We start from the raw sequence: 25,229 nt of genomic DNA, 5'->3' as shown, positions 1-25,229 counted from the left end.
AAGGTAATGATTTAATCTGTCTTGCAAAATAACCACTACCGTAAGTTTAGTTACCATTCGTCACCCTTTCATAGTTATAATTCTTTGCCTGCAATGAGAAATTTTAAGGTCTACTGTTTTAGCCACTTTAAGATACACAATACAATATTAACTATGGTCACCATACTTATTTATTTTATAGCTAAACGTTTTTACCTTTTGACCACCATGACCCATTTCCCCCACCCACCTTAGAGCATTTTCAATGTGGCAAAATTAAGTGTTTTATATGCATTATCTCATCAGTTGTCACATCAGTGCTATGGAGTAGGTTGTATCATTATTCCCATTTTACTGATAAAATTCCCATTTTATCAATTCCCATTTTTACTGATAAAATTCCCATTTACGGAGAGACTGGGGAATGTGTCTTTGGTTCTACAGCTACTCCATGAGAGGTCTGGGACATGAACTCTGACAGGTTGCTCCAGGAACCAATATTATCTAATACTCCTTGGGTGGATGCTTTAAACTTTCCCCACCAATGCGCATTTAGAATATGTCCAGGGTTTTGCTGCTAATAAGTACAGCCACGGTAAATGTCCTTGTATGTGCTTCTTCTCGCATGTGTGTTTCTCAACAGAGAAACGAAATAGCCAAGTCATGGGGTTTGTGCAATCGTTAACTTTTAAAGATACTGTTCAACTCTCTTCCAAAGTGACTGTGCCAAGCCATACGCTTTAAATTTTTGTAAATGTTCAGCCCGGGGCACATCCTGGGAACTGGAAGGAGATCAGTTTCAAGTGAAAAAGAAATCACTTCTTAAGGCATTCAGGTTGGTCGTTCTAAAAGACATTCACAGTTTGGGTCCTTAAACATTTCGTGATTTGCAATGTCAGCTTTTATATATCACAGAACTGGGCAGCATGTGTTAGGGAGCAAGGAAGTAGATAGAAGAGTCTATAGCAGAATAGAATAAGAAGGATAAAAAGACTTAGCTCCTGCCTAAAAAAAAAAATTTAGCCATTAGTAGTAGTAGTAATAGTAGAATGAATAGAATAAGATAGAAGACTAGAAGTAACTCTCTGGGGAATCTGGACATAGGAAGTAGTTGCAACAGTATAGGAAAATAGAACTGTTACTGAGCACAGCCTACGGGCGGATACTTTATATTTCACTGACATCCTCAAAACAACCGTACCAAGTGGGTGTAATCATTCCAGCTTCACAGGTGAAGAAGCTGAGGCTGAGAGTGCCATAGGAATGGACCCAGGTCACACAGAGAGTAAGAGGAGAGCTGTGAACTTGGTGTTTTGTTTGTTTGTTTGTTTTTTAAGATTTTATTTATTTATTTGAGAAAGAGAGAGAGATCACGGAGGCAGAAGGAGAGGGAGAAGCAGACTTGCCACGGAGCAGGGAGCCCGATGTGGGGCTTGACCCCAGGACCCTGAGATCATGACCTGAGCTGAAGGCAGAAACTTAACCGACTGAGCCACCCAGGCGCCCCATGAACTTGGTGTTTTTGTCTCTACCACTGTGCCTCTCAAGCCTTCCCGTCCCCTGCACGTGTAGCCACATCGAGGTGCCCGAAGAGGTGTACCTGTGCCCACGGGCTTTGCTGTCTTACAGGCCATCAACTTCTTCGCCAGCGACGTAAACTACCTGTTTGAAGGGGTGTACTATGGCCCCCTGGTCTGGATCATCTGTTCATTGCTGATTGCTTGCACTGTCACCTCCTACATCATTCTTGGACCCACTGTGCTCTTCGCCACTCTTTGCTATTTCCTGATTCTACCAGTGGAGGTAATGTCTTTCTTTGCTACCCATTTGATGTTGGTTGTTCCCCAGAACTCCCGGGGCTCCGGAAGCTGGGATAACTCTGAGTGGAAATATTGACTCCACTGTGGTTAAGTTTCAGCTTCCATTTCTGCCTCAAGCTGTTCTCTGGCCACACCATTGGCCAAAGAAAGAAGAGGTGAATATAATGTGCAAAAGTCCATCTCACAGATTTCTGTCGGGGATTATCTGCTTCACAGACTTTCCTTAGTAGATGTCCTGTATGTAAGGTTTTTGTTCCTTCTCTTCTGCCCAGAACATGGTAATGTAATAACCCAGATAGCATTTAACATTTGGCTGAGCACAGGATGAGGAGGGAAGGGAAGCACATTTGCTGACCAAGATTCAGGTGAAATAAAATTAGGCAAAACAGGAAGTGACTCTTGGATTATGTGTGCTCTGAATTATTGAAATCAAGTGTTTTCCTCCCTCAGCACAAGTATTCTGATCAAAAGGTGGTGTAACTATGGGTGGGGTCAGGGTGCCCAAAGGCAAAGAAGTCGTATTTGTGTTCAGTTGGACAAAGCCTGGCTTGGGACACAGGAGAGAAACACCCCCAGCATGTGTGAGACAGGTGCTCTCAGGCATGATGGAGAAGTTTCCGTTGTTAAGTCTTCAGCAGGACCCTAGAATCTAGAGTCACAATGGATTCCAGCAGGCCAGGATTCAATCCAGGTATTCAATCCACATCTGGATTCTACCTCTGGACATACTCCTAGTTGCCACGCTTACGCCTGGGTGAACTCTTCCGCCCTTGTCAAAAGAAGCTCTTGCTGTATCCCGACCACAGGTGTTCCTGATCAAAAAGATTGTTAAGATACACAATCACACATCTGAGGTCAGCGACCAGCGCATCCGTGTGACCAGTGAAGTTCTCACCTGCATTAAGCTGATTAAAATGTATGCATGGGAGAAACCATTTGAAAAAATAATTAAAGGTATGGAAAATCTGGTTTTCTGCTCAGAGCCTTGGGGCGCCATGGTGAGCCAAGCCTCTCACCTTTTGGGGAGTTCTTTCATGCTCTGGGAGTTGTTCCGTACTCTGGAGAATGTTCTTATGGTTAATTTCCGTGCATTTGCTTTTTATCTCTCAGACCTCAGAAGGAAGGAAAAGCAACTACTGGAGATGTCTGGGATCATCCAGAGCCTGACCACTGCGTTCCTGTTTATAGCCCCCACGGTGGCCACAACGGTGATGTTCCTTATCCACACGTGTTTACAACGGAAACTCACGGTTTCAGTGGCAAGTGCTTTGTTCCCCCCTCCCATATTGATAGGGAGTTTTTCTTTTGTGTCTTTTCCTAGACCATGTCCCTCAAAGATGTGAAGGTTTTTGCAGATGGATAATAGATGTTGATTTGGATTTTCCAAACTTTTGGGATGCTCAAACTTTCTTCCGTCGCAATCTGTCTGACAAACTGACATCCCTTGGATAGCAACTGTGGGACGGAGGGATGACAAAGTCCGCTGGGGATATAGGAGAGGCGAAACGCATAAAGCCCTGATGGTTCTGATACATGCCTTGAGGCTGAGAATCCTAAATCAAGGCGTTTGTTCGAACCCAAAATAGGGCCCTGAAAATATCCTTTAAATAAAAGCTAGAGCTTTTTCTGCCTTCTCTTTGTGGTCTGACCCTGGCCCAGAAAAGCAGCAGCTGCCTTTTGGGGGTAGAATCCCAGTTCTCTGAGGAAAAAAGTCAGGGGGCTGCTATGGGGGAGGTTGGAATCCATATGAGTTTGAGGCAGGACACTGCACCCGAAGCAGGAGGGTCTGCAGCCAATGGCTCGTTTGTGCTCCAGACAGCGTGGCCCAGGCACGCACTAGAGAAGCCCCCTGAAGGCTTGAGGGTGGACGCAGGGGCTTTTATAGGAGAAACTCTCCGCAGGAGTTTAGGGTCGCACGGCACTCACACCATGAAGGAGGAAGAAGGGAGTGGAGGTGGGGCATGGATTGGAAAGTCTCCAAGGTACTTGAGGTCCCATTCTGAGATCCTGAGAGCCGAAGGTGGTCTGCTGTAGCCAGGAAAAGTCTCCAGGAGAGAGTGAGGCACGGATTGGGCTTGAAGCGCAGGGACATTTGGAATATTAGAAAAGAGTAGAGTATGTAAGGCAAGGAAGACCGAATACAATCATAAGAGCAATAATAGTGTCAAGCTCTGTTGACAGTAGACAGAGCTCTCTCACGTGTACTTTCTCGGTGTTTCCCTGTACTTTATTCCCGTATCCACTTGATGATTTCGACACTATGCCAATGGGAAAACTCAGCTTAATGGGGGAGGGGACCTGGCCAAAGTTGCAGAATCACCTGGTCGCTGAGCTACGACAGGAGCCAGGCCTACAGACATAGAGATGTTAAGACGAGTGCTCTTTCCCCACTCTTTCCAGTCTCCCCAAAATACTGGCTCGGTCCCTGGCACGGGAAGGTCTGCCTCTGTGGCTTCTGGCTCTGGGATGGGGGCCCCAGGGGGTGGAGAGAGAAGGACAGCTCTGTGACCCCCACCACCTTCTCCCCTCTTTGCCCAGGCTTTCAGCGTGGTGGCCACCTTGATTCCCATGCGGCTGTCCGTGTTCTTTGTGCCCTTTGCGGTAAAATCCCTCACGAACTCCAAGTCTGCAGCAGACAGGTTTAAGGTGAGTGCTCAGAGGACTGTTTGCCCGGCTCTCTGTTTGGGTGTTCATTTGCCTTCGGTCAGTGTGATGTTGCTCCCGAACGTGACCCCGGGCCGAGGCGGACTCCAGCCTCTGTGGAGAGGGATTGGCCAACTCAGGGACCTCCTGTACCCAAGCTGGGGTGGGGGCTGGAAAGACAGATGAATCAGGCCCTGGGGAGATCTTAGGAGAGTCTATACAAACCAGGTCTCAGACAGGAGGTCTGCAGACCCCGTCCAGGTTTGTATAGGGCTACCCTGATGGTTTTGCTTTAAAAAAAAAAAAATTGTCTTTGTTGCTTGCATTTAAAAACCTGGAAATTCTTTTTTTTTTTTTTTAAAGATTTTATTTATCCATTTGACAGAGATAGAGACAGCCAGCAAGAGAGGGAACACAAGCAGGGGGAGTGGGAGAGGAAGAAGCAGGCTCATAGCAGAGGAGCCTAATGTGGGGCTCAATCCCACAAAGCCGGGACCACGCCCTGAGCCGAAGGCAGACGCCCAATGACTGAGCCACCCAGGCGCCCCAAAAACCTGGAAATTCTATATAAAAATCAGATTTCTGGATTTTACTGAATAATCGGAAGATCTGGGAACATCTGACCCACATTCTCCTGTGGCCACAAACATCTGGAGCTGAGGCAATGAGGCAGTGAGATATTTAGATGAGGCAGAGAGATATGGTTTGCTGCGGCCTCTCTGTGCCTTACCGCAGCTCCAAGACCAGGGCTGTTTTACCTACCATCTATCCTCCTAGCAACAGTCTACTTCGCTTCTTTACATAGCTGGTCTTGCCCCTACAGCAGCTGAGCTTAAAACCCCTTACCTAAACCAATTTATAAAGATATTTTATAGTCTTCTCACTTCAATGCCTGTAGTTCCCAACTTCTTCATTTACTCATTTCTTCATTTATTCAAAAAATATTTATTGAGGGGCGCCTGGGTGGCTTGGTCAGTTAAGTGTCTGCCTTCGGCTTGGGTCATGATCCCAGAGTGCTGGGATCGAGCCCCACGTTGGGCTTCCTGCTTGGTGGGGAGCGTGCTTCTCCCTCTCCCTCTACTCCTCGCCCTGCTCCTGCTCTCTCTCTCTCACCGTCTCTCTAATAAATAAATAAAATCTTAAAAAAATATTTATTAAACACCTACCACCTCCCAAGTACTGAGACTGAGAAGACAACTGTGAGCCTGACCAACAGGATGCCGCTCTCAGGGAGTTACAATCCGGTATTAGAAACAGACAACTAGCCAGGAAATTAATGGTCAAAGAAGATAACATCAGATCACATGAAGAGCTATGATGTCAGTAAATGGGCGATGTTCTAGAGAGTATGTGGGGGAGGCCTGGGGCAACTCTGGGTAGGCTGGACCCAGAAGGCCCCACTGTTAAGGTGATTTTTAATCTGAATGATGATAATGAAGCATCAGGGACCGCAAGTGCAAAAGCCCTGGGGCTGGAACGCACTTCGCTTATCTGAGGAAGCACAAGACAGTCCATTACTTGTGAATAGCCCCAGGAGCTCCCTAGACTTCTCAGCTGACCAGGGCTCCCTGCTGCCTTCTTCCTGTCCACTGGTACACCAGGCTCTCCCATCCTCCCCTCTGTGCCTGTTTTCACCCGCAGGGTGGGCAGAGATGAGGAAGCTACGGTGTGGGCTCTGAAGGGTAAGGATGTTCGCTGAAGGGTTGCCTGGAGGGATAGCTCGGAGGTTAGAGAGCTTTTGGCTAGGGATGGTGAGTTATGGTGGCAGAAGGGGGCAGGAAGGGTAACGGTGAGGGCAAAGATCTTGAACCTGGGGGTGTCTCCCGGGGCTGGAGCTGCGTGGCGTGGCCCTTTAGATGGGCCCTAGCTCTCCGGGTCCCCTCACTCATCAGGGCATCTTTAACTCCTCGTGCTTCAGCCACTGAAGTTTTCTTTTTTTTTTCTTTTTTTTTTTTTAAAGATTTTATTTATTTATTTGACAGAGACAGCCAGCGAGAGAGGGAACTCAAGCAGGGGGAGTGGGAGAGGAAGAAGCAGGCTCCTAGGAGCCTGATGTGGGGCTCGATCCCAGAACGCCAGGATCACACCCTGAGCCAAAGGCAGACGCTTAACGACTGCACCACCCAGGTGCCCCAGCCACCGAAGTTTTCTATCTGGCCCTGTAGGCATTTGACCTTGAGACCCCTAGGCTGGAAGGGGGAGGAATGATCCCTTCTTCCTCCTTTGTGTCCCCTGGTGCTGTCACCCAGCTTCCAAATGCCCTTGACTTTTGAACTCTGGGGTGCCAGCTTCAAAGGGCAGAGAGAAGAGAGCCGTGAGCCCTCAGGGAGGACCCCTCCTTGCAGGCAACCACAGTTAGGAAGTGAGCTGGCTGCTGGAGCTGTGGAGGCCTGCACACTGGGGTTCTAGAGAAGGCCCAAGTGGACGCTATCAGCAAGGGTCTCCAGACCATTTTTCTTTTGTGCTGTTTGTTAAAAACAACAAGTGAAAAGCACTGAATGGCATAAACAAAATTAGAGACTGAGAATACACTTAGAACATTCAGGGGTAAGAGGACCCCCCCCATTTCTTTTCCCTATAAACCCGTTTATCAGCATTTATTAATATCCAGATATGTGCTTGTCATACGGACTCATTAAGCCAGTGTATCACTCAAAATTTATCTAACAAAATTACAAAATATATGATAACAATTTAAGCAAGGGAATGAAAATTTGGGGACAGTGGTTATCCAGTGGGGAGGGCATGGAGGGTTTGGCATGAGGAGGGAGGGCATGAGATGAGGAAGTACCCCATAGATAGGTAAAAGTTATGGATTTGGGGTTCAGTGGTGGGCTCATGGGTATTCACTGTTATTAAAATGACTAAACAAGTAAATGCCCAGCTAACTAAACAAAATAAAGAGACCCATGCAATTCCCAGTGAAGGCTCTATGTCTTGACTCAAATGTTAAAATTAACCCAACTCAATATACCTACGTTTCAATTAAAAAAAGAGACCACCTTTTTTCTTTTGAAAATAGCTTTTTGTTTATCTTTGTAAAATCCTGTGTGCTCCTTGTAAAAGGTTCAGCCAGTGCAAAAAGTTACAGAGAATAAAAATTGCTCAACATTCACTACCTAGAGATAAAAACCGTTGTCCAAAATGTCAAGAAGTTATCTTTCTAGATCTCTTTCTAAGCAAATCTCCAGGGAGAGACGTGTGCCTATAATGTGACTGCAGTGAGATCATTCTTCCCACCCCCTCTTTTAATGCGAGCACTCATGCACGTTTCCCGGCCAAGGAGATGGAGACACAGAGAGGAGTGACCTGCTCGTGGTCACACTTTGAAGTTTTCCCACACGGGTTTTCCCACTGTGTGTTACATGGGCAGACCTTTTTACTTTGAATAGTTATAAATGAAATTTAATTAGAAAAGCGGCACACGTATCTGATAATTCCACAGTGTTGTCACCCATGTAAAATGAAACAGAAAAGAACAGAGTGGGCAGTATGCAGATATCAAAGAGTGGCCCAGTGGTCCAAAATTTGGAAAACCCTGATCGAGAAATCCCCCCAGCAGAACCTAGCTCCCTCTGTTTCTTAGGAGTTTGTGAACCAGACCGATAGGCAGGCCAGCAAAATGGGCACACATTTCTAGTTAGACTAAAGAACTGAATCCCTCCTTCCTCCTTTCTTTTTGTCTGTACAGAAATTTTTCCTCCAGGAGAGCCCTGTTTTGTATGTCCAGGCATTGAAAGATCCCAGCAAAGCAGTGGTTCTGGAAGAGGCCACCTTGTCATGGCGACGGACCTTCCCTGGGATTGTCAATGGAGCCGTGGAGCTGGAGAAGAATGGGCACGCTCCCAAGGGGTGGACCGGGGCTCAGCCAGCTCCAGGAGCCCTCGGGCCAGAGGACACAATGCACAGCCTAGCCCCAGCGTTGCACAAGTTAAACCTCGTGGTGTCAAAGGTAGCCTTAGCCAGGCCGTGCGGGCAGGCTGGCTGCCAGACTTTCAGGGCCCGAGGCTCGAGCTTCCTGGCTCTGCACTGTTTCCCTGGCTAAAAACTGCTGTCTCTAAATCCCTCTTTTAAATACAAATTGTTCACAGAGGGCAAGCACAGGAAGAAGTCTTTCATACTTCAGTGGGAATCAACTGATCATCCAGAAGTTTGTTTGTTTGTTTGTTTGTTGTAATAACAAGACCCAGAATAGTGTGTTATATGCTGGGAGACAAGGGGAAAGAGACTAACATTTACTAAGTTGCAGTATGTGCCAATCTGATTGTTCCGTGAACTCGCCTTGTCTGGCCGCGTCTTTGACTAACATTTGCAAGGGCAAGCTTCCCTTCTTATCCAAATTTCGCCTTTGCACTTTCAAGTCCAACTTGATTGCATTCCTTCCCTCCCACCAAGGCAGTCCATTGGTGACACCTGTCAGCCCTCTCCTGAATCCAGCCACCTCTCACCAACCGCCCTGCCCCCCACTGCCCTAGCCCCAGCCACCACCGTGCTGTCCAGCTGCTCTAGGAGCCTCCTTATCGGCCCCTCTGTTTCCACTTTTGCCCTCTTACCATCCGTTACCATGCAGTGGACAGAGGGCTCTTTCTGAACCATAAACCAATTCAAGTCACTCTCTTGCTTAAACCCCTCAGTGAGCTCTCACTGCAGTTGAGATACAGCCCAGGTATTCCCTGAACACTCTGCTCGCGGCTCTCACCTCTTCTCCCACTCATTCCCTGTACTAGCTCTCTCGTTGCACTTTGGCGGCCAACCTTGTTCCGGTCTCATGACCTTTGCCCCTGCTGCTCGCACAGCCTGGAACTGTCAGATCTTCCTGTGTCTGGCTCCTTCTTCTCGTTCAGGTCTCAGCGGCAATGACAGCTGCTTTAAGAAGCCTTTGCTGGCCAAGCCATCTAAAATTGCTTTGGTTCGTAGTAGCCAATGAGTTTGACTTAAATCATTTATCATCATCTATTATTTACTTATTTTGTGGTTTATGTTTCCCCCACTGGAATGTAGCATGAGCGTTCTTTTCTTCCTCCCTTGGTACATGGGAGACACTCAAACGCTATTTGAGGGAGGAGTGAATGAATAAATGAGTGAATGTATGCATGAATTCTGTGAGGCTGGCTTCACTGTCCCCGTTTGACACATGAAGAAACTGAGGCACAGAAAGGCTAAGTGACTTGCCCAGGATCATAGAGTAGAATAGGTGCAGATGTGGAATTTGGGTTTCTTGCCCTACAGGACCACCTACCCATGAATTCCTCTCTACCACCTCCATGCAACTTCCTTCCTCTGAGGGTGCGGCATTGAGCTTTTGCTGGTCTGAGGGGCCTTGGGGTGGGTGTGGTTATTTGTTTTCTGTTTGTCCTATTGTGTTCAACAACAGATCCACCCTGGGTGAGTAGTAGGGTTTGTGCTGTCCCAATGCCACTCTGTCCTCCTTGGCTTTGCAGGGGACCACGTTGGGGGTCTGTGGCAGCACCGGGAGCAGCAAGAGCAGCCTGCTGTCAGCCATCCTGGGGGAGGTAAGTGACTGCGCGCGCATCCGTGGGCAGTCCAGGGACTCCCACGCTTGCGTTCCCCCAGTCAGCCACCCCATCGCTTTCTTGCTCAACGGGCTCTGGGCCAATACACTTTTTATAAATTGAGAGCAGTTGGGCACACACCGAGGGGGAAGCATGTTATAATTATACCTCCTTCTCCCTCTCCAGCCAGGAGTATGACCTCTTAGGTCCTCTGGAGGTCTGCCCTCCCCTGTTCTCTGTGCTCTCCCCACCCCGTTTGTAATCATCCAGCTATCAAGGTGATGATACAGCATGTCTCAACGTTTAATATGATAAAAATCATTTCGTGACGCCCAACTCAGAATGGGACATGCGTCCCTTGTGAGACAGCCTCAGGAGTGCGATGCGGCGGGAGAGAGGAGGAGGAAGGAAGGGGGGTGGGGGAGAGGAGGCCCTCCCGCATGGAATGGGACAGTCTTACTGCACTCCAGCTGTAGAATTTGCATGTCTGCTGGGTGCCCCTGCCCTTGAGATCTGAACCCTCCAATTCCACTGTCAGTGGATATTCGTGAGATCTGCCTCGACTGCAGCCAGGCAGACATGGGGGTCAGCCCACTCTTTCTCCAGTTTCCAAAAAGCCCCAACCTGTTCCCCCCAAACAATTGAGGTCCTATTGCACACCTTTCACTGAACAACCCCTAAAACACCTGGCACGCATTTATGGCCGCCTCCCCAAGGGGGTTCTCACCAGCACGTCCCTAGTCAGCCCCCGCCTTTCCCAGTCCCTGGCCGCTCTCTCTGCCCCCTCCTCTCTTTGCCTGTTATCCCTCCCTCCCATGTTATTGGGAGAACAAGAAGGTTCTCCCTTTATCGAGCTCCTCCCTCAGCTCCTCCTCCCAAATATTATAGCCAAATTTACCATCTCCTTGGAATGCGGTCATGTTGTCCGTAGAACCCTCTCCTGACAGCTCGCTTCTTCATGCCCCACATGTGATGGCCTTGCCCCAACCTCTTGGTAATGGGGAAGATAAGAGTCTACTTTAAAAAAAATAGTAAACATAGTTTGAATAGTACTTGCATGTCAGGCTCTGTGCTGAAAGCTTCCCGTTTTTTCTTTCAATCTGAAAGCAACCCCTTGAGGAAGGCATGGCCATTATGGCCAGTTTATGGATGAGTAGATGAGGTTCAGAGAGGTGACTTGCCCAAGGTCACACAGCAGGTGGGGGGGGGGGGGACCAGGGTTGAAACCCAGGTCCACATGGTGTCAGAGCTTTGCTTTTCCCCCTAGCAACATTTCCTGGCAGCCTCCATCCAAGGCCACTTTTCTGTGTGGCTAGTGGTTTCTCAGTTTCCTCTTGAAATAAAACAGTCACTGTCCATCTAATAAAGGAAAAACAAAAAGATATCATTTTAAAGTCTCGTTCTTGTTAATTAAAGCCTGGCTCCAAATCAGAAGTAGGAACATAGACTCATAAAGAGGAAGGAGTACAGGGTGATGAGGTCCAATGCCTGGGGTGGTAGGGATGGCGGTTATGGCCTTTTTTTGTGTGTGTGTGTGTTTTTAAATTTATCAAACAGAAAAGCAGGAAGACACTAAAGGCCCATATGCCCACCACCTAGATTCAACAGTTGATATTTTGCCACATCTCTGTAGAAACACATTGTGTAGAACTATTTTTTTTAAAGATTTTATTTATTTATTTGATAGAGAGAGAGCACACAGAGAGAGATAAACAGGCTCCTTGCTTGATCGCAGGTCCCCAGGATCATGACCTGAGCCGAAGGCAGACGCTTAACCATTTGAGCCACTCAGGAACCCTTGTAGAACTATTTTAATTAGAGAGATTATGAGACTTTCCCACTTATTACTTCATCACGATGTCCCCAAAATTAGCACATTTCCCCATCGGTGCATGATGATATTATCACACCTAACAACATCGGTAATAATTCTGTTGATATTCAGGATAGTCAGAAATGACCTGGAACTTTCTGTCTCACTGTGAAGAGCATGGAGGCACCCCTTGCTAGAGAATGGGGCTGGGGAAATAAGAGAAAAAAAAGATGGGGTGTCTTCAGTGCAGACCTTGGATTCAAGTCACGGCAGGAACTGGCCTGGCTTGGCTCTGGCTGCTGCCCCATGTTCCCAGGACCTTCCCTCAGACTCACTGGTGGGCCTGGCAGGACCATGTTAAAAGTCCCATTTACATAGGTGAGCCCCCAAGGACCTGGAGGGAGTGGGCTCTGGGCCCTTGGCTGCTGAGCCAGGCAGGTTCCTCCCCTGTGCTGCCTGGCCCTGAGGCTGGACTCACTGTGTTGCAGATGCATTTGCTGGAGGGCTCGGTGGGGGTGCGCGGAAGCCTGGCTTATGTTCCCCAGCAGGCCTGGATCATCGGGGGTAGTGTCAGGGAGAACATCCTCATGGGAGGCCAGTATGACAAGGCCCGGTAAGTTTCTGGGAGGGTCCAAGAGGACACAGGTGCATGGGGCTGGTTGGGGGAGGGATCCCCCGCTGCTAATAGTAATTCAACAGCTGCTAACACTTGCTGTGAGCTCCCTTACACGCGTCAATGTATTTTCCCCTCCCTGTGAAAGAAAGATTATTATCATATCCATTTTCTTGGTGAGTCAGCTGAGGCCCCAAGAGGTTACATAATTTGCCTAAATTCACAAAGCTTGGAGGATATGCTAGAAACACGATTTGAACCCAGTTGTTATCAGAAACTTCATGCTTCGCTGTTATATTATACGAGTCAAAATAACCCTCCCCCTCTAAAAACATTACTTCAAAACTTCATTTGTATTAATCGATTCCCCACCTCGACGTCAAAAGGTAAAACAAATGGGGTCATGAGGTCGTGTGATGTAGACGAAAACAGTTTGGGTTCATGGTCTGGTGGGCCGCCGGCCACCGTCCTTGCCCTTCATGGCCTCTCCCTCCCAGGGGCCGGATACAACCTGCTTGAGACGCGTACTTGGAGGTCAGGAGCGAAGTCTGTTCAGGGGAGGGTTCACAAAGTCTGCCCCAAACGCTGTAGTTGTGGTTCCGACTCTGGCAGACCCTGGCCTCCCTTGGCTGCTTGCTTGATGTGGCAATCTGCCCCCAGGAGCAACACTGAGGGGCACGTAGGTGGATGAAATCTGCCGCTGGCTGTCCTGTGCCTCCGCAACGTCAGGTCCCACACCAGCTCAGAAGCAACCCCATCTTGCCTGCTTCTCTTCCCAAGATGTCCAACTCGGTTTAATGGCATCACTGAACTGTGTGCTGCGGTGAGCCGGGTGCCTTGTCCTCTGATACTTCACGTCTAATGGGTCACCCACCTTGGACAGCTCTATCTCCTAACAGGTCTTGTCTTTCTCTCTTCTTCTCCATCTCCACTGCCAGTTCTCGCCTGTGATCTCTTGCTTGCACTGTTCCCACTGCCCCTGCCCATGGCCGCCTGTCTCTAGTCTTCTCCTGCTCTGTTTCATCTTGGGTCCCGCCTCCAGAAAGTATCCCAAAACATAGTTCTCACCTTGTCATTGCTCTGCTTTTGGACTGATACAACTCATTGGGCAGTTTTGAAGTATTTAGTCAAAGATAAAAATGCACCAATTGCTAGACTCAGCACTGCTGGGTATTTAATGCGTAGAGAGGGTCACCCATGAACACAAAGGCCCATATGCAATAGTGTTCACATTACACATCGTTCATTGTAGCAAAAGACTAGAAACAACCCCAGTGCTCATCCCAAGGACACTGGTTGAATAATTTATGGTGCAGCCATATAAAAAAATACTATGGTGTCATTGAAACAATTTATGGTGCAGCCATATAAAAAATACTATGGTGTCATTGAAACAATTTATGGTGCAGCCATATAAAAAATACTATGGTGTTGTGCAAACAATACAAACCTATATACGCAGCATGCAAACATATATGACCACATTCTTCCTGAACGAATACGTAAGAAACCGTAATAGTGGCTGCTTCTGGGAAAGCAACTGAGAGTCAAAGACAAGAGAGACCTGCTTTTCACTGTATCTTTTTGTTGTTGTTGTTCTGTTCAAATGTATTAGATTGAAAGAAATGAGGGGAAGAAGGAAATGCAAAAAGCTTCCGTGTGCTTTACTGGTAAACGCAGGATCAAGTCCAAATTTCTTAGTGTGGAATGCAAGAACTTTCTCTTCCCAGCTTGGGAAGGCTGGAAGGCCTGTAGCTGGGTCACTTGTCCCTTCTGCTCTCTGTCCTTTGCAGGTACCTCCAGGTGCTCCACTGCTGCTCCCTGCACCGAGACCTGGAAATTCTGCCCTTCGGAGACATGACAGAGGTGAGTGCGAGGCGAGCTTCACCCATCTCTGTTGTGATGGTGCCTTTGTAATGGTTTTCTGGGGTCCTCAGAAAACTGTGGCAATCTGCCCCCAGGATTCCCTGGGTAGGTAGAGAGGGACTCTGGCTGTTTCCCCAAAGCAGCCCATGACCCTGCAGCTGCTGCCTCAAAGCCTTCCCCACCCAGGGAGGAAACTGGGGCTCATCTTACAGTGAGAGCTGGCAAAGAGCCTACCTTACCCGCAAGGATGCGAGGCTGACCTCAAACTCCTCCTTTTGGAGCAAGAGCAGTGGAGACCCTGTGAAGATGAGAAACCCCCCATCTAGCCCCATTTCCTCCCCTCTCCCACCTCCCGCCCTGCCCCCTCTGGCCCGCTCTTCCTTTGCCAGTGGGAACAGCAGGCCTGACCTCCTAGTGGCGGTATGATTCACATTTTCATGATAATTCACCATCTTTCACATCTGTAGACACCTTTAATCTGCAATATTGTTGTCTTATCTATTATCTATTATCTCAGTCTGCAGCAACTTGAACGCATTGTCTTAGGTGAGCCTCGGGTCATTCTAGGAGGTCAGTGCTTTTATTTACCTCCTTTTAAAGGGGGGCCTGTAAACCTTTGAGGGCAGAGAGCTCAGTTGTCTGGTTCAGCGTTATGTCTTCAGTAGAAAGAAGGAGGTCTGGTCTATAGAATGGCATCGGTGAGTATGGACCTCATGAAGCCTGAGGTTTGGATGCGTAGACACAGACAAAGTGCTGTGAACAGGCCCAGCAGGGGCGGTGTTAGCGTATCAAGCAAGCACAGTAGGCACTTACTAAGCAACTGCCGAGTGAGGACTGAATGCGCAACCAAGCCTTGACGCGGGCCAAGGAGCCTGTCCAAGGGCGCACGGTGGTGAACCAGAGGCAGAGCAGTGACAAAGAGGTCACGCAGCTGCTCTTTAGACTCTGCTTCTTTTCTACAGAGACCACAAGAGTTCATGGTAGAGCAGGGACTGGGACTTAGCCCCTGGTGCCCTTGTCTTCAGGGCTGACTGAGGGATGGGCCAGCCAGCAGGTGCCTGGCACGATAGTCTGCACGTACTGTGCAGTAATTCTGGTTGCCCGTTTCCAGCTCTTAGTCTCTCCTGACGTAAGGCGTTGTGTGAGGTGGTCCTCCCCTTGACACCAACAATAGAGCCCGCTCTGGCCGTGGCAGCCCTGTCGCGTGGAGTGGGCTGTGCACGGTGCAAACAGTCTTAGACAACGAGGGCTGATGGTCCTGCAAGTCGATGGTTGCTGTCAACAGAGATTTAAAACCCAAAGAAGACATAAGGAGGTGCTCTTTCTTAGGAATGATTTGTTTTATTTTCTAAATTGCTGAAGTTTTAAAATATCGCCTGACGTTGAAGGGTTTAGGAACATTGCATCGAATTATGAGTTATAAAATTTTCACTAACTGAAAATCACTTTTTTCATTCCTTAGTAAGCAAATGTTGAAAAAGAGGTTTTTAAATACCAGGGGTGCCCAATCATGAGGTGTCCAGGAGTGTGCACCGAGGAGGTTCAGCGTGTCACATCTGGCCATCTGGCTGGTTTGAGCACGCCTCACTGGGCTCATCCTCTAGACACAGTGTCTTTGGCGGTCTGTCTGCAGATCGGGGAGCGGGGCCTCAATCTCTCTGGGGGGCAGAAGCAGAGGATCAGCCTGGCCCGTGCCGTCTACTCTGACCGTGAGCTCTATCTGCTGGACGACCCCCTGTCCGCTGTGGACATCCACGTGGGGAAGCACATCTTTGAGGAGTGCATTAAGAAGACGCTTAGGGGGAAGACCGTCATTCTGGTGACCCACCAGCTACAGGTGACCACCCTTCCAGGGCTCTGGCCACGACCGACGGCTACCGTCAATCCTCTCATTGCTGCCATTGATTCTGTAACAAAGTCACAGCGGCTACCCCTTCCTCTCAGACTAGACCTCAGCATTTGAGGAGCGTTGTGAAAAACCTGGATCTCTTCTGTTCTCCACGTGGAGAGGACAGGCTGGTAAAAGCTTTCTGTGGCTGGTAACCATTGAAACCAGATGTTAAGGTCTCCTTCAAGATTTTATGGGTTGGCTCCTGCTATTAAAGTTATGCAAAAAGAAAAAAAATCTTTCAGAGAAGAATTCCCGAAGTCTCATATTCGTTGAGGAAGTGCAGTGACCGTGTGGGGGCAGGGCTGCCTCTCCTCATGCATTTCCTGGGTATTTCCATACTTGGTTTTGGCCTCAAGAGGTTTTTATCATTTATCCCTCTCCTTCCATTTTGGCCTATTTTTGAGGGATACAAAATATTTCAGACATAAAAACAGTTTATAAAATAATGTGCTGAAAACCCATGTGTCTATCACCCAGATGACACAAACATAGACCCCCTCTCGGACTGGATTCTGTCTCCTGCCTCCAGTTCCCCTCACTTTGCTGTTGGTCTTTCCCGTGCAGGTCTCCATACCCTTACAACACGTGTATAGATCTCTAGACATGATAAAGTGTCCTTCTGCATGTTTTCAAGCTTTATATAATCGATAGTTTACTTTCTACGTCCTTCGGTAATTTGCTTGTTTCACTCGACATTTTAATTTTGATATCTTTCATGTTGATACCTGCAACTTGATTTAATTCTCACTGGTGTAGCATTTCAATATCTGAATATACCAGAATTTATTCTCCTAGGATGGACATTAAAGTTGTTTCCCATTTTTCAATTTTACAAAAAAAATGCTTCCGTGTACATCCTTTTATATGTGTCTTTATGCGCATTTGCGAGTTTTGGCGAGTAGAGGTTTAGGATTCCAGTTGTTGGTTCACAGTTCTTACATATTTAATTTTACTAGATATTATGAAGTTGTTTTCCCAAGTATTTGCACTAACCTACAATATCACCTCCCTTTTACGAGAGTCCCTATACCCCCGGTCATCACCAGTGCTCAGACTTATGCAATGTTTCAAGATTTTTGCCAACGTGGGCATATAAAATAACATTTATTATGATTTAAATTGACATTTTCCTTTTGAATGGTGAAGCTGAGTATCTTTTTGTATGCTTACTGAAGGCCTTATTTCTTCTGACTCTTCAGTATTTAGCATTTTGTGACCAGATCATTTTCTTAGAAGATGGGAAAATCTGTGAAAAAGGAATTCACAGTGAATTAATACAGAAAAAAGGGCGATACGCCGAACTCGTCCAAAAGATGCACGGAGGAGGAACCACACAGGTGATTTCCACCCCACCCCACCCTCGCTCCCCACAGAGAGGCGCACCCCCGCATTTATGGTGTGTGCTTTCTCCCCAGGACAAACCACAGGACACGGCAAAGCCAGCAGAAGACCGTCAGGGGCAAGGGCAGGCCCAGGCCACCTGCCAGGAAGAGCCTGTCCATGACAATGCTGGTAATGGTGCTGGGAACAGGGAGAGAACATTTGCCAGCCTGCCTGGGTCCTCTAGAGGTCCTGGCATTTCCTCCTGGACCCCAGATGGGGCCATGTCCCTCACTGTCCAGGATCCTAGACATCCCATACACAGCTTACAGATCCATGTAGTTGAGGGCTGTGGGGTGCCGACTGTGCTGGTCAGGAGGTCTGAGGATCCTAGAGGTGAAAGCTGTGGGAGGCAGAGCTGAGGGTGTGCAGAGGCCAAGGCAGGGTGTTGGTAGGTTTGGCCTGGAGTAGCATAAATGTAATGTAAGGCCTTTAGACATTCATGCATTACATGTTTGTTGAGAGCCAATGTTGAAAACAAAGGTATTACAGATGAGAAATGAATTGGGCCCAGTCTTGGAGATCCAGAAGCTCGGGGCTTTGCTCTTTTCTAAGACGGGGTAGCAGGGCAGAGAGACAGTTCTGGATTGAATTCCAGCTCTCGGCTTACAAAGCTTCGTGACCTTGGCCCAGCAACATAACCTCTCTGAACCCTCATTTGCAAAAGTGAAGGTAATAGTGCTTTACTTTGCAGGGTTGTAGAGGAGATAAGGTGAGCTCGGGTGCAGGAGGCCTCAGGATAGTGCCTGGATATTGGAGGCTCCTGTCACCAAGAGCATCTTCAGCTGTAAAAGTCGGAAAATGATTTGGGCAGAAAAATAATTGGAAGGACTAGGTGGAGATCACAGAATGAAAGGAAAAGTTGAAGAACGAGGCCTCCGCAATTTTAGGGTGTAAGTAGCAGGAACAGGTGCAGAATCTTTTTGAAGAAAACCTACTCCAACTATTTCCCATCCTGGTGTGATTTCCCTCAAGATTCAAATTCCAGGAAGAGAGCCGTCTTCCCCAGGAGAAATCAAGGTGTTACTAGAAGAAGGGAGAGCCTCGGGCAGAGACATCAGACTTGCCCACAGTGCTGCTCCAGTTGTTGCTGTCGTCATTAGCAACATCGACTGGTACCTCCAGGTACTGGTCTCCCTGCCCTGCTCTAGGACAGGAGTCCGCCTGAGCTCGTGCTATAGCTGTTTTCTGAGGACTTCTGGGAAGCACACTGCTGCAAAGCATCTTAGCAACTAGGCCTGCCAGTTGTCAGATGAGGAAACAGAGAGTTAAGTGGTTTGCCTGAGATGACACAGTATTATAATGACCATTCTGGAACCCAGTTTTCTGGTCCAAGATCATTGCTTTCTTCATTCTCTCCTGCTGTGTCTCCCAACCCATCCAGTTCTTGGAAACCCCAGACGCCCCAGGGTTATTGAATGGCTGGGGATGAAACCTCTTTCTGGGCTCTGGAGTCCAGGTCAAGAGTTACCTTCAGCAGAGTCTTCCACGGAAACATGCTAGTTTGAGCTGGGTTGGGTGGGGCACTGAAGCTGGAAGTTGAAGAAGCTGGAAAAAGGTGGAAGCCAGGGGCAGGCTTTGTAAAAGCTCTCCTTGACCTTGGGAGGACATGCAAGCGATTGAGAGGCGTATCATTTCCTTCTTCTCTTACTCTTGTCCAGTGCCGGAACATCAGCTCACAAGGAAGGAGAAGATGGAAGAAGGGTCCCTGAGATGGAACGTCTACCACCACTACATCCGGGCAAGTGGAGGTATGCTCTGCCAGCTCCCATACTAGGCCCCGGGCTCTCTCTCTGACTGGCCCTGCCCCTGCAACCGGGTCAGACTGGAATGTGTGCGGTCATGCAAAGTAGGGAGGCACAAGGAGTCATGCCAATCATGGGCTTGACTTGCACAATTCCAGTCTCAGCCACGGTCAACCACAGTAACTCCACCACCACAGTCTGTGCTGGAAGTTAGGCTTCATGTATGTTACAATGTACCTGGGATTTCTTTTAATCAGGTATGGTAAGACATGCAGACATGGAAATTATTGTCACAAAGGGAGAAGCTATGTTCACAGATCCCTAGAAACAGGAGACATGGCTTGCCGTGCAGGGCCACACAGGGAAGCACCAGGTTGGTCAAAAGGCAGAGGGAAGTGAGAACATGGCTGGGAGCCCTTTTTGGGGTTTTTGTGGGAAGGAGTGGGTAAGGCAGGGTAGGTATGCTGAGTAAGCTTAGGATTATATAGTCTGAATAAGTCTGGCGGGTGGGGGGTCGGGCTCTGGGCTATAGGAGTGGTCCCTGGTTATCTGGCACCCGGCCCTGGGGTGATTTAGGGCAGGAATATGGGCCCGCTGGGTGAGTTCGATGCGGAGGTGGTTGGGAGTGTGGGCTGTGGCTTGGTTGGTTTGTACATCCCAGGTGTGCTCACAGGCAGTCATTTGCTGTTTCTAGGAATTAGTCAGTCGTGGGAAGAGCAGTTTCCCCAGGATCAAGGCTCCCACTGCCACAGCATCGAGAATGTAGAAAATAAGAAAATATAGTCCATACGGTACTGTTTATTTAAGGGGTGCTCAAACTGGAAGTCCCGAACCACTAGTGGGTTGTGAAATCCCTTGGGTGGATTGTGAGCAGCGCTGAAAGAAGGTAGAACAGAAGAGAAAATATCTGTATGCGCTTCATATAGTGACATTGTGAAGCTTTTGTTCTGGTACGCATTACAATACATTTCTCAGGGCAATGGGAACTGGAAGTTTCAAAGCGGCTGCTTTACTAAGCGGTAGACATTACCAAATTCATATCACCGTACAATGCTACCAACACAAAACCAAGTATGGGATCCTGTACTTTTGAAGTAATTTAAGAGATTTTTGAAAGAAAATATGACTCCATGCCAACTTTTTACTTTTGATTGACTTTGGAACCTAACCCCATGTAAGGTGTATTTTCTTTCTACCTGTCTAGGGGAGAGAGAGGTAGGCTGTACATAGATCACCATCCCTTCCCCTTCCACTGTGGGCACCCCTGCAAGGCAGAATGTAGTGCCTAGCCAGAATGGGGAACAGAAAATACTTGCGAACGCATGAATGAATCCAGCAACCAATTGATCTGTATTTACAAAGCATCGATTATGGGCCAGGCACTGTGCCATGCTCCGGAGGGGAGGGGGTATAAAGGCATACCCTGGCTGGAGAATTACGACATTTGCATTCACCATATAGCAAGAGAGATCTCTGCGACCAGGTGCAGTCTCACATGTCATCAGAGAAGAGGTGGCTCTCGAGTGGAGCTTAAGGAAGGGTTGAATTCAAGGAAAGAAATATGGGCAGGCTGCCTGGCAGGCTCAGTTGCCAGACTGTGCAACTCTGGCTCTCAGGGTTGTAAATTTGAGCCCCACATTGGATGTAGAGATTACTTAAAAAATAAAATCTTAAAAAAAAGGAAATATGGGCATGGGACACAGACTGGATAGGTAGGTAGAGTGCTGCAGCAAGGGACAGATGCCGAGGAAGGGAATGTACTCTGGGTTTTCCCATCCTTGGCTTTTTTTGAATCCAAGCTCTACCACTTACCACCTCTATGACCTTGGGCCAGTTTCTTCCTCTCTTAGAGACCCAGGAAATGGGGATAGGAATAACAAACTCAAAAATAATGCCTATGTTTAGTACTATGCCTGGCACAGAGTACATAATAGGCACACCACGTAAAAGGTAGCTGTTGTGGGGCACCTGGGTGGCTCAGTCGGTTAAGCATCTGACTTTGGCTCAGGTCCTGGAATCAAGCCCCACACTGGGGAGTCTGCGTGTCCCTCTGCCCCTCCCCCCACTAGTGCCCTTGCACGCGTGGATGGGTGCTCACGCGCTCTCTCTAAATAAATAAATAAATAAGTAAATAAATAAAATCTTTAAAAAAGTAGCTGTTGTTGATCGAACCCTCAGGACCTGTATAAGGGGAACTACTCTAGAATACTGCTTTGTGCCAGGCACTGGGTTGGGTGTTTGGCATCTTCAGGGTGATCCCGTGCAGCTAGTATGACCACCATCACGGTTTCGTAGGTAAAGAAGTGAATGTCACTGATGTTCGGTACTTTGCCCAGGCCAACATAACCTGTAACTTGTAAAGTCAAGATTCAACCCCTGGGCTTTCTAACCTTGGAACCCAGCCCTTTCCAGTCTTCCAAGGCATCCAAAGTCAATGCGGGTCAGGGAGAGCCAAGGGCTTGGGGTAGCTGAGCAGCTTAAGCAGCCACTGCCTTTCACCTTCTCGTGGCGCCTGTGTGTCACCCCTCCTCTCCCTCCCCAGGTTACATGGTCTCTGCCATTGTTTTCTTTCTCATGATGGTGATCATCTTCCTCACGACCTTCAACTTCTGGTGGCTGAGCCATTGGTTGGAGCAGGGCTCAGGGGTAAGTGTCGTGGCGGGAGTGGGGTGTGTTTCTGTGGGCTGGTATGGCGTGGGGCAGCTTCCTACTCTTTGGGCCCCATGAGGGTCAGAGTACGGGTCGTGGAACCCCTTGACAAGCCCAGAGCCTACTATTGCCAAGTCCACAGATGGAAGAGCTCGAGAGAGGACCTCCGAGAGCCAGAACATAGGGGGGCTCCCCCCCCAGCTCCGATCCCCTACGTTCACAGAATGAGTGATCGCAGCTGATGTTAGTGAAAGCAGGGAAAACACATTTTACTCAGTCACTATTGGCATCAGGGGAAAGAGTTGAGAGCCATTTCAATTTGTGCACAGATGATTTCAATGTTTTAAAGGGAGAATGAATGTGGGGACTCTGTAGATTCAGAGGAGTGAAATTTACCAAGAGTTGGAGGGTGTGAGTGTGATGAGGTCAGTTGGGGCCACTCACTGGCAGTTATCAAAGTTAGGACTCTAATCTTCCACAGAGACTGGGAGACAGAGGCCCTATCCTTCCCGATGGTTACATTTCAAAGGCGTGGTTCCCAGGTCCTTGCGAGAGAGGCTTTGAGTTGTAGGAGCTGCATACTCATAGCTACGAGCGATTTCTAGTAAGTGCTCTGAGAAAGAGAGGTCGGGGGCCTGCCATCAGGTGTTGGCTACAACAAATGGTAACTTCTCCTGGTGGTGGTTGAGCTTCCTCTGGGGGACAGGGGCTGGGGTCCTCCTAGGGACATGCCTTGAGCCACTAGAAGCCATGCTAAAGTTTGGTTAAGGTTTTCAGTGCAGGGGTTTGGATGGAGTTGTTCTTTGTTAAGAACCCTGCAGTTCTCAGCCATTATGTGCTCGTCAATTCATTAATCTTCCCAACCACGTTTTGAGGTAGACACTGTCTCCATTTTACAGAAGAAACTGCTTAGAGAGGAAAAAGAACCCACCCTGAGATGTGAAATCCCCTGCCGGGACTTGAACTTGGTGCTCTGATTCCAAGCCATGTTTGCCTAGACATCTACTTGATTAACTTTTGAGTCATGTGTCAGGCAGGGTTTGCGCAGGAAAACAGAAGCCACTTGAAGTATTTAGAGCTTCCACAGATTTAATATAGGAATTAGAGGCGACGCAATCATTGGAAGGGCTCCAGTGACCTCAGCAGCGGGTAGCACTGAAGTGGCTGATTCTCAGAAGGACGCCTGCAAGCCACTGGCCAAACTCCACATCCCACCCACATGCCCACAATTGCCAGCAGCGTGTGATGGCTTCTTCTCTTTCAGCTTTGAGATTTCCTGTGACTGCCTCTCTTTGGCAGAATCTAACCCAAGACCATGCTGGCGGGAGTCTGGGAACCGAGTTCCCAAGCTCTTGCTTGCATCACGGTGAAGAATGTAGAAGCCCCAGGGATGATGCTGGGTGATAATCTAGCACAAATTTCTAACACCATAGAGTGAATTTATCAAGCCGTTCTCTACCCTGGCAGAAGGAAATAGGCCTCGTTAGAAATCAGGCTGCCTTGGGACAAAGATGCATTGAAAGAGAAGTCACTCAGGGAGCTGAGTTTAGAACCATCAGGGTAGAGTGGGTGGTGCGTGGAGGGAAGAGCTGGAGTCAGGAGACAGACTAGTTTGCCTGCTGTTGTGGTCCAGGACAGACAATGAGGGCTTAACACAGGGCAAGGCGGTGAAGAGGAAGAGGAAGGGAAAAGCAAAAGCACCAAGCAGGAAGGTTTTCATAGATAGTTTCATCCCATACCAGCACCTGAGTCTAAATGTGGCCCCAGGAAGAAGGATTTTCTCTCCCCATTGAATTTCTCCCTGAACTCAGGTGGTCTGACTCCCCAAAGAAGGAAAACTCACTGTTTTCCTTTATTTCTACACAATGCTTCTGATAGCCCATATGCAGGTTTCCCCCCAAATCAACTAGTTCTCTAACTCCGGATACCATCTGTGCTTCCTACAATTCGACTCAGTTCAGACCCTACCTGGAGTTAGTGGAGACTCCCCAGGTTAAGGGCTCAGTCCCACAAGATGCCAGTCATAAGTTGGAGCTCCTATACTTCTGGCAGACCAGCTATCGGTTGGGGGTTGCCATGACCCCCTTTTTGGATCTGATCATTTGCTAGAATGGCTCAGAGAACTCAGGGAATACTTTCACCAGTTTATTAGGAGGGATAAAATAAAGGGTACAGATGAACGGCCAGATGAAGCAAGACCTAGGGTGAGATCTGGAAGGGCTCTGGGTGCAGGAGCTTCTGTCTCTGTGGAGTTGGGGTGCCCAACCCTCCTGGCATGTGGATGTGTTCATCAACCCAGAAGCTTTCTGAACCCCATGCTTTAGGGATTTTTATGGTGGTTTCATTACACAGGCATGATCAATGATTAATTCAACCTCCAGCTCTTCTCCCCGCTCAAGAATGAGGGGTGGGGTTGATTGTTCCAGTCTCCTACTCGTGGTTTGGTCTTTCTGGTGACCAGTTCTCCATCCCGAAGCTGTCTAGCCCCCTCCCCACACCAACCATCTCACTAGCTACAAAAGACACTCTAATTGTTCCAGAGACTCCAAGGGTCTTGGAAACTCATATGTCAGGAACCAGAGTCAAAGGCCAAATATTAGAACAAAAGATGCTCCCAGCACCCCTATGACTTAGGAAATCACGGGGATTTTAGGAGCTCTGTGCCAGGAACTGGGAACAAGACCAACTATATTTCTTATCGAACCATCCTCTCTGTTCTTTCTTGAAGACCAATAGCAGCCGAGAGAGCAATGGAACTGCTGCAGACCCAGGCGACATACTGGACAACCCTCGGCTGTTTTATTACCAACTGGTGTACGGCCTCAGTGTCCTGCTGCTTGTCTGCACAAGTGTCTGCTCCTCGGGGGCTTTCACCAAGGTCACCAGGAAAGCATCCACGGCATTGCACAACGAGCTCTTCAACAAGGTGTGGGCCCGGGCATCGGCTGCGGCCCCAGGCTGAGGCCTGACCTTGCCCAGTTTTCTTCTTCTTGTCTTTCTTTCTTTCTTTTTAATTACTAGACTTTATTTTTTTGAGTAGTTTTTGATTTAAGAGAAATTGAGTGGAAAGTACAGAGTTCTCCTATGTCCCTTGCCAATACCCCGGTTTCTCCTGTTATTAATATCTTGCATTGGTGTGGGATGTTTATTACAATTGATGAGTCAATATCAATACATTTATTGTTATTATTATTATTGTTATTATTATCATAATCTAAAGTCCATGGTTTACATTAAGCTTCACTCTTTGTGTTGTACATTCTATGGGTTTGGACATATATATACTGACATGTATCTACCATAAAGTGTTATACGGA

At 48.1% G+C, this 25,229-nt stretch overlaps 1 protein-coding gene across 3 annotated transcripts in view; it reads left to right on the top strand.

The window, feature by feature from the left end:
* Positions 1 to 25,229, top strand: part of ABCC11 (ATP binding cassette subfamily C member 11) — a 71,676-nt gene that overhangs the window by 26,108 nt on the left and 20,339 nt on the right. The window contains exons 7-20 of one of the 3 annotated variants that reach the window (XM_026493697.4): positions 1,609 to 1,782; positions 2,606 to 2,753; positions 2,910 to 3,058; positions 4,338 to 4,445; positions 8,134 to 8,394; positions 9,884 to 9,955; positions 12,257 to 12,381; positions 14,175 to 14,247; positions 15,881 to 16,084; positions 17,338 to 17,475; positions 17,554 to 17,650; positions 19,180 to 19,269; positions 21,806 to 21,909; positions 24,641 to 24,838. In XM_026493697.4, the coding sequence (XP_026349482.3) occupies positions 1,609 to 1,782; positions 2,606 to 2,753; positions 2,910 to 3,058; positions 4,338 to 4,445; positions 8,134 to 8,394; positions 9,884 to 9,955; positions 12,257 to 12,381; positions 14,175 to 14,247; positions 15,881 to 16,084; positions 17,338 to 17,475; positions 17,554 to 17,650; positions 19,180 to 19,269; positions 21,806 to 21,909; positions 24,641 to 24,838 (1,941 nt within the window). Of the gene's footprint in view, positions 1 to 1,608; positions 1,783 to 2,605; positions 2,754 to 2,909; positions 3,059 to 4,337; positions 4,446 to 8,133; positions 8,395 to 9,883; positions 9,956 to 12,256; positions 12,382 to 12,794; positions 13,205 to 14,174; positions 14,248 to 15,880; positions 16,085 to 17,337; positions 17,476 to 17,553; positions 17,651 to 19,179; positions 19,270 to 21,805; positions 21,910 to 24,640; positions 24,839 to 25,229 lie in introns of those variants that run through there. The other 2 variants (XM_044382365.3, XM_044382366.3) reach the window with 2 other exon arrangements.

The sequence above is a fragment of the Ursus arctos genome, unplaced genomic scaffold (genome assembly GCF_023065955.2).
Source record: "Ursus arctos isolate Adak ecotype North America unplaced genomic scaffold, UrsArc2.0 scaffold_19, whole genome shotgun sequence".
In the NCBI taxonomy this organism is placed as follows: Eukaryota; Metazoa; Chordata; class Mammalia; order Carnivora; family Ursidae; genus Ursus; species Ursus arctos.
The sequence above is the reverse complement of the archived record's forward strand: the minus strand, read 5'-3'. Positions and strand labels throughout refer to the sequence as shown.